This window comes from Ranitomeya imitator, chromosome 2 (assembly GCF_032444005.1).
Source record: "Ranitomeya imitator isolate aRanImi1 chromosome 2, aRanImi1.pri, whole genome shotgun sequence".
Lineage (NCBI taxonomy): Eukaryota > Metazoa > Chordata > Amphibia > Anura > Dendrobatidae > Ranitomeya > Ranitomeya imitator.
Window position 1 is genome coordinate 485,156,060 of NC_091283.1, and position 12,678 is coordinate 485,168,737.

Here is a 12,678-nt window from a genome sequence, read left to right on the forward strand (position 1 = left end):
CTTTTGGTGTAACCCATTTTAGTGTAAATATAACATTAACTTTTGGTAACTTTTTTTGTAGGGTGTGGAAACAGATTTTTGTTTTTTTTTTCATTTTAAATTTCTGCTGTTCATCAAAAATGACTATGCATACATATTTATTTTTCAAAAAATACAAGTGCTTCTCACTAAATTAGAATATCTTCAAAAAGTTAATTTATTTCAGTTCTTCAATACAAAAAGAGAAACTCATATATTATATAGAGTCATTACAAAAAGAGTGATCTACAAAAAGAGGTTCAATCAGGATGATACAAGGGAGGTGGCGCAGTCAGGGGTGACACAGGAGGAGGGGGTGCAGTCAAGGCTAATACAGGGTTAGAGGGACTCAGTCAGAGTGATTTCGGGGTGAGGGGGTTCTGCAGGGGTGATATGGGGGATGGGGTGCAGTCAGGGCTGATACAGGGGGAGGTGGCGCAGTCAGGGGTAATACAGGGGTAGGGGGACTCAGTCAGGGTGATTCCAGGGCAAGGAGATTCAGCAGGGGTGATAGAGTATGCCAGCACGTTTCAGTGCCTGGGCCCACCGGAGAATCCTCCAGTTCTCCAGTGGGCCAGTCCGACTCTGTCTGTGAGGTAAACCATTTCCCTACCTGTATTTAAAAAAATGTCTTACCTCAAAGAAAGAATCATTTGTGATCCCCTGCTGTAATATCTGTGCTCTTTTGCTTCCTTCACTGTCCAGAAGATGAGGTATAATTACACCATGTCCCTGACACCCAGACACGGCCATTACACAGGACACTGCAGGGGCACATTTATAAAGTTATCTCAGCACAGGAATATTTTATTTAAACACATACAATTGTGTAAATTATTATTACAAGATCTATTAATTAAAACTTACTTTGTTCGTGGGAAAATCACTTTAATTTCTCTATCTTCCCCATTGTCTGACATCTGAGTGCAGCCTGATGTTTTACATGCACCCATGGAGTTGAATGGGTGGGCATGATCTGATCTGCGGAGTCACTCGCAGCATGCTGCAATTTTTTTTTCTCATGCCGAAACAGCATGAGAAAACAAAACATGCATATGTGCACTGCCACATAGTATAACATTGGTCCAAGTGCTATATGGTAAAACATCAGAGAACACTTGTCTGAGTTATACGCTTTTGTTTGCGAGCTCTTAGGTCAAAGGGAACCTGTTGCCATTTTTTTTCCCAAGTAACCTTCATTCAGCACCTTTCAGCCCCATGTGACAGCATTCTAAAATGTATATTTGACAGCACTGCTGCCTTGCAGCGCTGGAGTCCTGGGTTCGAACCCCACCAAGGACAACATCTGCAAAGAGTTTGTATGTTCTCTCCGTGTTTGCGTGGGTTTCCTCCGGGCACTCCGGTTTCCTCCCACATTCCAAAGACATACTGATAGGGAATTTAGATTGTGAGCCCCAACGGGGACAGTGATGATGATGTGTGCAAACTGTAAAGCGCTGCGGAATATGTTAGCGCTATATAAAAATAAAGATTATTATTAAAGATTATTATATATCGTATTTTTTCAGATTATAAGAAGCCCTTCCCCCGCCAAAGATTGGGGGGAAAATTGGGGTGCTTCTTATAATGCGGATATACCTTACCGGCCGACCGTGGTGGAGCATGGTCCCAGGGTCGCTGCTGGAGGAGGCAAGAGTTGAGCGTTGCAGCAGGCTGGGATGAGGGGGTGTTCGGATGTGCGCCGCTGCGGGTATTCGGTTGTGTGGGGGCTCTGCCGACATTTTGTGAACGCCCAAAGCCCCCGCATTTACATGGTTTACTATGCAGTGGACTCCGGGAAAATGGCTGCCCATGCCGGCATATGTGCAGATGGAGATCTCGGCACCAAGATGTTACATAGTTACATAGTTATTAAGGTTGAAGGAAGACTATAAGTCCATCTTGTTCAACCCATAGCCTAACCTAACATGCCCTAACATGTTGATCCAGAGGAAGGCAAAAAAAAACCCATGTGGCAAAGAGTAAGCTCCACCTTGGGAAAAAAAATTCCTTCCCGACTCCACATACGTCAATCAGACTAGTTCCCTGGATCAACGCCCTATCAACATTATACTTTTCAAGAAAGGTATCCAATCCCCTCTTAAATTTAAGTAATGAATCACTCATTACAACATCATACGGCAGAGAGTTCCATAGTCTCACTGCTCTTACAGTAAAGAATCCGCGTCTGTTATTGTGCTTAAACCTTTTTTCCTCCAAACGTAGAGGATGCCCTCTTGTCCCTGTTTCAGGTCTATGATTAAAAAGATCATCAGAAAGGTCTTTGTACTGTCACCTCATATATTTATACATTAAAATAAGATCACCCCTTAGCCTTTGTTTTTCCAAACTAAATAGCCCCAAGTGTAATAACCTATCTTGGTATTGCAGACCCCCCAGTCCTCTAATAACCTTGGTCGCTCTTCTCTGCACCCGCTCCAGTTCAGCTATGTCTTTCTTATACACCGGAGACCAGAACTGTGCACAGTATTCTAAGTGTATTCGAACTAGTGACTAGTATAGAGGTAAAATTATGTTATCCTCATGAGCATCTATGCCTCTTTTAATGCATCCCATTATTTTATTTGCCTTTGTAGCAGCTGCCTGACACTGGCCACTGAATATGAGTTTGTTATCCACCCATACACCCAGGTCTTTTTCATTGACGGTTTTGCCCAGAGTTTTAGAATTAAGCACATAATTATACATCTCATTACTTCTACCCAAGTGCATGACCTTACATTTGTCCCCATTAAAGCTCATTTGCCATTTATCAGCCCAAGCTTCTAGTTTACATAAATCATCCTGTAATATAAAATTGTCCTCCCCTGTATTGATTACCCTACAGAGTTTAGTGTCATCTGCAAATATTGAAATTCTACTCTGAATGCCCCCTACAAGGTCATTAACAAATATGTTAAAAAGAAGAGGGCCCAATACTGACCCCTGTGGTACCCCACTGCTAACTGCTACCCAGTCCGAGTGTGCTCCATTAATAACCACCCTTTGTTTCTTATCCCTGAGCCAGCTCTCAGCCCACTTACACATATTTTCCCCTATCCCCATTATTCTCATTTTATGTATCAACCTTTTGTGTGGCACCGTATCAAAAGCTTTTGAAAAGTCCATATACACTACATCCACTGGGTTCCCTTGGTCCAGTCCGGAACTTACCTCTTCATAGAAACTGATCAAATTAGTCTGACATGAACGGTCCCTAGTAAACCCGTGCTGATACTGGGTCATGAGGTTATTCCTCTTCAAATACTCCAGTATAGCATCCCTTAGAATGCCCTCCAGGATTTTACCCACAGTAGAGGTTAAGCTTACTGGCCTATAATTTCCGAGTTCAGTTTTTGTCCCCTTTTTGAATATTGGCACCAAATTTGCTATACACCAGTCCTGTGGTACATACCCTGTTATTATGGAGTCTTTAAATATTAAAAATAATGGTCTATCACTGACTGTACTTAATTCCTCCAGTACTCGAGGGTGTATCCCATCCGGGCCCGGAGATTTGTAAATTTTAGTGATTTGTAGACGCCGCCGCACTTCCTGCTGGGTTAAGCAGGTGACATTTAATTGGGAATTTTTAAATGTTGGGAGATGAGAAGTGAAATGAGCCTGGGAACACACTTGCAGTGACCAGCGCTATCCTCTATGATGTCATTGCTCATCACTGAAGCTTGTTTCATGGTTTTCAGCCTGGATGGTCGCATCATGCCACCATTCAGGTTGTAAACCAGATATTGTAGAGATGGATTGCGGCGTGGGACAGTATTGCTAATTTTCACTTCGGACAGGTGAAAAATATGGTTGTGTATTATTATTTAATTTTTTTTACAGGGCACAAGGGCTTCATTGGATTAGGAGGAAGGAGAGCATTATGGCTGTTTATTATTTTCTGTCTTTTACAGGGGACAAGGGCTTCAATGGAATAGGCATAATATGAGTATAACTTTGTTTTTTATTTTTAAATAAATGTGTAACACAGGGTGTTTTGTTTTATTTCAAATAAAGGATTTTATTCTTGCTGGGTGTTTATTTCAATACTTACTATGGGATTAGTAATGGGGACGTCTTATGGACACCTCTCCATTACTAACCCCTGGGCTTGATGTCACCTGACAATACAAAGATGACATCAACCCCAACCCTATTATCCCACTTGCCACAATACAGGGCATGTGGGAAGAGGGAGGCTAAGTGCCAGATTTGGCGCATTTACGTATGTGCCATTTCTGGAGCTTCTGAGGGCTGATGTTGATAGCCTGGGTATGGGGTCAATATCTCTGACCCCTTCCCTAGCTAATAATATCAACCTACAGTTGTCTGTTTAGCCTTTGCTGATTTGAATTTATAGGGGGACCCTCACCCTACATATTTTTTTGTGGGGTCCCCCGTAAATTCACCAGGAAAGGCTAAGCAAACAGCTGTGAGCTGTTATTAATAGCCTGGGAACCTTTTGGAATATTGACCCTTTTCCCACATTACTAACATCAGTCCCCAGCTGTGGGATTTCCCTCTGCTGGTTATGAAAATTGCGCAGATGCGTATGCCGCTTTTTAATTTAATTCTTTATCTTACACAGGAGGGACACAGTGAGTGATGAATACAACTCTCATCATTGTCGCCTGGTCACGCTGAGATCAGGAGACAATGATGAGAGCTGCCGTCAGCTGCCATTGCCTGGGATCAGCGCGAACTGTACTGCTTTTCCCAGGCACCGTACATGTCGCACGTATACATGGACCGCACACATATGTGAAACACAGAGACAGGGGCAGCAAACGGTCATGCTGATGTCACACTGATGTCACATATGTAAATATGGATGGCACACAGACCACGGATCTTACCAGTACTGTTTTTTCCTATATAGGAATCACCAGGACGTGTGAAGGAGGCCTTAGCTTTATTCTACAAAATTTTACAAATTTGTTGTTATCCAATATATGTGAATTTTTGTTTGTTTTCATTTCATTTGCTTTCTATGTTTTTTATTAATGAAATTAATTACATTTTTGTTAAACTGTTTAATTATTTTACTATACCGCTAAGGGACCTCACCATGTGAACATTTGATAGCTTGTGTTGCTACGCACTGACATGCCTAGTCTGATAGAGTAACCTAAGCATAGCCTTATAGAAATGCAGCCATAGCAGTCTTAGGACCCCCAGCTACCATGGCAACCCATCCATATCCCACTATTGCATCAGGTGCCACAAAGTAGGGAAATTATTAAGGAGAACTTGTCACAATTATTATACAGTGCCACCTGCAATTAGCTGGAAGAGGTGAGCAGATTAATATATAGGTTGTGGGGGAAATATTTAGTATATTTTGTAGTTTATTCAGTTTAATTCCTGTTTACTCTGGGTTTACACTGTGTGCAGAATTATTAGGCAAGTTGTATTTTGAAGGATTATTTTTATTATTGATCAACAACTATGTTCTGAATCAACCCAAAAGACTCATAAATATAAAAGCTTAATATTTTTGGAAATTGGAGTGGGTTTTTCTTAGATTTGGCGATATTAGGAGGATATCTGTTTGTGCAGGTAACAATTATTGTGCAGAATTATTAGGCAACTTAATAAAAACCAAATATATTCCCATCTCACTTGTTTATTTTCACCAGGTAAACCAATATCACTGCACAAAATTTAGAAATAAACATTTCTGACATGCAAAAACAAAACCTCAAAAAATTAGTGACCAATATAGCCACCTTTCTTTATTATGACACTCAATAGCCTTCCATCCATAGATTCTATCAGTTGCTTGATCTGTGTACCATCAACATTGTGTGCAGCAGCCACCACAGCCTCCCAGACACTGTTCCGAGAGGTGGACTGTTTTCCCTCCTGTAGATCTCCCATTTTATGAGGGACCACAGGTTCTCTTTGGGGTTCAGATCAGGTGAACAAGGGGGCCATGTCATTATTTTTTCTTCTTTGAGACCCTTACTGGCCAGCCACGCTGTGGAGTAGTTGGAGGCATGTGATGGAGCATTGTCCTGCATGAAAATCATGTTTTTCTTGAACAATACTTCTTCCTGTACCACTGCTTGTAGAAGTTGTCTTCCAGAAACTGGCAGTAGGTCTGGGAGTTGAGCCTCACTCCATCCTCAACCCGAAAAGGTCCCACAAGTTCATCTTTGATGATACCAGCCCATACCAGTACCCCACCTCCACCTTGCTGGCGTCTGAGTCAGAGTGCAGCTCTCTGCCATTTACTGATCCAGCCTCTGGCCCGTCAAGAGTCACTCTCATTTCATCAGTCCATAAAACCTTTGAAAAATCAGTCTTAAGATATTTCTTGGCCCAGTCTTGACATTTTATCTTATGTTTCTTGTTCAAAGGTGGTCGTTTTTCAGCCTTCCTTACCTTGGCCATGTCCCTGAGTATCGCACACCTTGTGCTTTTTGATACTCCAGTAACGTTGCAGCTCTGAAATATGGCAAAACTGGTGGCAAATGGCATCTTGGCAGCTTCACGCTTGATTTTCCTCAATTCATGGGCAGTTATTGTGCGCCATTTTTGCCCAACACGCTTCTTGTGACCCTGTTGGCTATTTTCTATGAATCGCTTGATTGTTCGGTGATCAAGCTTCAAAAGTTTGGCAATTTCAACACTGCTGCATCCCTCTGCAAGATATCTCACAATTTGGGACTTTTCAGAGCCCGTCAAATCTCTCTTCTGGCCCATTTTACCAAAGGAAAGAAAGTTGCCTAATAATTAAGCACACCTTATATAGGGTTTTGATGTCATTAGACAAGACCCCTCTTCATTACAGAGATGCACATCACCTGATTTACTTAATTGGTGGTTGGTTCTCAAGCCTGAACAGTTTGGAGTAGGACAACATGTATAAAAAGTATCATGTGATCCAAAAAACAACTTGCCTAATTCTGCACGCAGTGTAGGAGTCCAATGTCTTAGTAGTGAATGTCTTAGTAGTGAATGACAGTAGTGATTGCTGTCAATCATTGAGAAGAACCACCCAGTTGACCCCTAAGCCTAGACCAGAATAAGCCAGGAAATACAAATTATACTGGACCTTTCACCACAAAACTATATATCTATTTGCTCAGCTCCTTGTGCTTTATAACATGTTGTCCACCAATAGGACTGCACCATCAATGTGACAGGCTTAACATCTTTAACATCTGCCTAACATAAGATGTAATAGTACGAACAATGTAGAGTCCCCGTGTAAGGAGCGTGCTTCTGTATACCAAGCGGATGCTGGCTGTAAAACACAGCCGGTATGTGCCTGTAAATACAGCTGCCAGAGCACGCTTAGGCTGCTTTCACACATCAGGTTTTTGGTTTCAGGCGAAATCCGGCAAATTTGCTAAAAAACGGATCCGGCGTAAATTGTGAAAAACTGATGCACCGGATCTGTTTTTTAGCTGGATCCGACTCTCTGTACTGTGCATGGTTTTTGATGAGAGAGAGAGAGAGAGAGAGAGATTTCACCCCAGAATCAAAAACAAAGCTTCTGGGCATGCTCAATGTGTAAAAAACGGATTCGGCCGCCGGAAACGTTCATTCACACATCCGTTCCATGCGTTTATTGCCGGAAACGTCCCTTCAGGCTTTTTCGCCGGACACAAAAAACGTTGCAGGAGACGTTTTTTGTGTCCGCCAAAAAAGCCTGAAGGGACGGATCCGGCACAAAACGAATGAAACGCATGTCCTTCAGGCACAATCCAGCGCTAATACAACTCTATGGGAAAAAAACGGATCCAGCATAAGAAAAAAACGGATCCGGATTGTGCCTGAAACTGCCGGATTGTGCTTAAAAGAAAAAACCTGATGTGTGAAAGCAGCCTAAGATAGCTATAGTTTAAAACTTAAATGTGGCTGTCAATCTCTGAGAGTGGCACATAACCGATGTAAATCCCTGTAACGGGGTCTGCGGTGCTGGAGTACCTCTTTCAGTACCACCCCGTGTTTCAGGAGGTCCAGTCTGCTTTGGCTGGAGTCTGAATGAAGGACGCTGGCTGGAATTCCTTGATTACATGGGCGCATATAAAAGATCACTGCGTCTCCACATATTTCCAGTATGACAACAACTTTACTCACAGGACACAGAATATATATCACACAGATACAGAGGGCAGGCCAATTGAAAAGCGGCAGGCCAGACATACATTACCATAGCCGCAGGTGGCCGGAGCCTGCCGATATTTGCTGTGGGAATTACAAAGGTGGGGAAGGTCAAAAGGGGAATATCTTGTCCTCTCTGCCCAGGGGCGCAGCCTGTGGGCTGATGCATTAGGAACATGCGTCTCACCTGGAACCTATTATACATACAGTACATATAACTGCACAACATATTCTGGGTGCTGAGTGGTTCCGTAACAATCTCGGTGCGTGCAGTCACTGGCTTCCCCCGATGCCCCGCAAAGTGATCATGTGGAGTTGATGGATAGTAATTTCAGTTAGGGGCCTGATAAAGGCTACCATCATGGTCCTCCTTTTAAGCCCAGCCTGCTGGTAGACTTCATAGGATAATATTTTTATGCTGTATACAGTAATACTGTGGCATTGTAGTATCTAAAATTAAAATGTTACAGATTTTGGAAAAAAGCGCAAATAAATGTGGAATAGTGTTTTGGGTTTTTTCACCACACTTGTACTTTTGGAGAAATTATAAAATGAACACACATAACATTTTGGGTTATAGTAACAATGTATTATTGGTGGAGAAAGGTTGAACTTGATGAACGTAGGTCTTTTTTCAACCTATGTAACTAAATTGTACCATTCAAAACTACCACACCTCCTTCAAAAAATAAAAATAAAGCCCTCACAAGTCGATATCATGGGAAAAATAAATAAATTATGACTCTTGAAAGAAAGCAAGGAAAAAAACGAAAGCACAAAAATTGAAAATTGCCTGGTTGAGAAGAGGTTACACTAGTTATTATAGTGCAGATTATTATTATTGTAATTATAATTTTATAGGTCACAGTAAATGCTGATAATCAGTAGTCAAATCTATAAAATATAAATCATTTAGGTCAAATTAGTAGTCTTTTTTTCTCGTATACAGAAAACATGACAATTTTCATCAGTGTTGGATCCGATTTTCATTTGTTTTTGGTCATTATGTCCATTTTTACTATACATGTGTCATCCGTTTTTCTCATATGCAAAAAGAAACTGAAGTAGGTTTCCTAAACTTCTCTTAGTAACCAGTCATTGAAAAATAGTCAGCATTAGGGTGCTCCTTGGATTGCATCCATATTTCCTTATACACACCATCATTCTGTGACATGTGAAAAGCTCCTTAGAGTACTGTATATATTATGCTGTTAAATGTCACTTCTTTACCGACAAGCCATGAGGTAGTGGAGTCAAGAGGTCTAGGGTCAAATGCAAAGAGAGTTCATCATAAATAAACAGAGGGGCAGGACAAAGGTGTAAACAGGTCAGAGTCCAAGGTCAGAATTCCGGGGAGGTAGCAAATGGAGACAAAGGGGCTAGGCAAATGGATTATCAAAGACAATACCCAAGGTTGGGCAGCAAAAGATCAAAATAACAGAGCACTAGAGAACATGGCAAACACATTACCGATAAAACTACGACTGGCAATGGTCTAACCATTGTCAGCCATCTAGGTATCCAGGCAATCACCTTGAAAGTATGTTACCTGGAGGAAATCCAGTAGGTCTGGCCTAATTGAGCTGCTGGTCAATTCTATTAACAATCCTGACAGCCCTGCATGCCCCTGCATACTATGGGGCACCTGAGGTGTCATTCACAAGACTAACAGCCCCGCACACCCTTGCAATCCATTGGGGGACTTAGCTGTCGCCCTCAATACTGACAGCCCAGTACGTCCCTGCTATCCATAGAGTGGCTGAGCTGTCACACACTGCCTCCCTAGGACACAATGTGTGGTGGGATCGTGACAGTATAATTTGTCATTATACCAAGGAAGGTGACGGGCACAAGGGGGCATTCTTTGCGTCTGGAGGAGAGAAGGTTTTTCCACCAACATAGAAGAGGATTCTTTACTGTTAGGGCAGTGAGAATCTGGAATTGCTTGCCTGAGGAGGTGGTGATGGCGAACTCAGTCGAGGGGTTCAAGAGAGGCCTGGATGTCTTCCTGGAGCAGAACAATATTGTATCATACAATTATTAGGTTCTGTAGAAGGACGTAGATCTGGGTATTTATTATGATGGAATATAGGCTGAACTGGATGGACAAATGTCTTTTTTCGGCCTTACTAACTATGTTACTATGTTACTATGTTACATTGTGTTGTGCTGTCAGTGAAACACAGTGATACACACATACAACAAAAATAGTTCTATGAATGAGGCCTTATACCTAATATTTAATATTCACTGAAAAAAAGAAAACTCTAAGACTAAGATAGCAATTGTGATATTCAAAAAAATTCTGATTGCTTCTTTTCACAGGGCCTCTAAAATATGAGAACCAAATTCTCATCGTTTGCTATAGGCATCTATACTTTAGCCTACAACTTAGATCCAATCCGACTGATCAGCTCATGGCCAGATAAGTGTGTTGTCCTTGGTAGTGACCATTTGTGTAAAGATTTCCCCTGACAGTTGCCCGAAACTGTCTCAATCGCCTGTTACGGCAGACCTTAGTTGTCTAGTGAAAAAAACCAAGAATTATTTTCTAGCAGGGGGGACTGCCACTTTTAATGAGTCACATACTCCTCTTCCTTCTCGCTGCCTCTCTCTATCTCGTTCTTTAGTTCTTGGCAGGCGAGCCTGTGACTGGAGACATTAATTACTAGCACAGTGAGCTGTTTATTCTCCTTATTAACACACCTGTGCTGCTGCTTGTGTGTTAGGAGTTGGTGTCTCGCCTCACGTGTGCCTCCGTCCTGTCACAAAGGTACCGCTCTTCCACTGAAAATAGAGAGATTCGTGATTAACCCCTTGAGGGCAATATACTCAATGCACGGTCATTGATTTCCAATACGTATAACTGTGGGATTCAGAGACAGAAGAGTCAAGGATCCATCTGCCTACGAGACGGTGCGCAAAAAAATATTGACTTTCTGATGTATAAAGTGGAATCAGATTTCTCTGTCTTGCTGCAATTTTAAGGTTATTTTGATGGATTTTTGTAAGATTAAAGGACGTGGTAATTGCATCTTGTGATTTCATCTAATTAGTTTATTATTTTCATATTTTATTTTTTTTTAACCAAACCTTGGATTTCCTTTTACCCTCGTCGCGCAAGTAAACAAGACCCAGTAATTGTATTTTTTCACTAACTCATTTCTTAGAACAGATTTGCCAGTGCAGCCACAGAAAATGAGATTCCCATTAAATCTACAGGAATTATTGGTATATTGCAATTAGTTTAGATCCAAACATCCGGTCTGCACCTAAATGTCTGAAGGTGGTATCTGAACTAATTTACCGTAAAAGTATTGCCGGGAACCATATTCTTAAAGGGGCTTTCCATTTAGACATCTATATGTCACCTACATGTTCTCGCTATGTTTTTCACACATCACCTACATATTTTAGTTTATGAAGCTATCCACATATCAATTTATTTGTGGACCAATTGTCTGCAAAATAAAATGGAGAGATATCTGTTTTTTTATTCTATTTCATTGGTAAATACCAAGTCATTGCCTATCCACAACAGTATATGATTTCAAAATTAATGAGGATCCCACCACTTAAACACTCACTGATCCTGAGAACGGGGCTCTGAAGAGACTTTTTTGGCAGTCCCATAGAAAATGAAAGGAGTGGAAGTGCACATGTATAATGTCTGTTCCATTCAGACCTGACTCTTCAGAGCCCTGGTCTTGGGATATGTATGAGTACCCTCAGTCAAAACCTCTGTAATTGGGAAGCTATCTCTTAATCTATTGCTTGAGAATAACTTAAAAGCTTTGCACTTTGAAAATTTGATATTTCTCTAATACTACAGCTTTTACTTTGTGCAATGCAAGATCTAAAGAGAGCAGGACCAATTTTACTGTGGAAATGGGGCTACATATGTTGCAAAAAACTGTTAAAAGTACCTCAATACTGGGTCCTTGGAGTTTCTTAGCACTAGGGCCTGAGTTCAATGTATCCTCTGTGCCCCCCAATATTATTATGACACGGCTTAGAAGTTTCAGACCCTGCCCAAAGTAAAACAATTAAATAACGTCTCTACTTTTTCATATAGCTATATTTCATACTCTCTCCTTAATTTCCTGCAGGTTCGAGCCAGTGCCATTGCTCAAGATGCAGACCAGAATTACGACTATGCCAGCAACAGTGTGATTCTTCATCTGGATGCTGGAGATGAAGTTTACATCAAGTTGGATGGTGGAAAAGCTCATGGAGGCAATAACAACAAATACAGTACCTTCTCTGGCTTCATCATTTATTCAGACTGAGAAAAATGTTCTCTAAACTGCCCCTACCTACACCGTCAGAGAGCAAAGACCCCAAGAGAGAAGCCTGGGACGGCTGCATGGAACACTTAAATGCCCTCCATTGCACATGGTGTGCTTGGGATTGTGTAGCTGCTCCCATTGCTTATCCAACAACTCTCTTGTGTCCTTGACGCCTCATGTGCCATCTCCCATGCTTCACTGTGTAGCTGTTCAATAAAGCCTCACTTCTGTACTCCAGGCCTAACTTCACTCT

General features: G+C 41.6%; 1 protein-coding gene across 1 annotated transcript in view; it reads left to right on the forward strand.

Annotated features, from left to right (window-relative positions):
• Positions 1-12,657, forward strand: part of C1QL1 (complement C1q like 1) — a 148,721-nt gene extending 136,064 nt beyond the window's left edge. Inside the window, exon 2 of the mRNA XM_069751383.1 lies at positions 12,246-12,657. Coding sequence (XP_069607484.1) covers positions 12,246-12,425 — 180 coding nt within the window. The 3' untranslated portion in view covers positions 12,426-12,657. The remainder of the gene's footprint in view (positions 1-12,245) is intronic.
• The last annotated feature ends 21 nt before the right edge of the window (positions 12,658-12,678 follow it).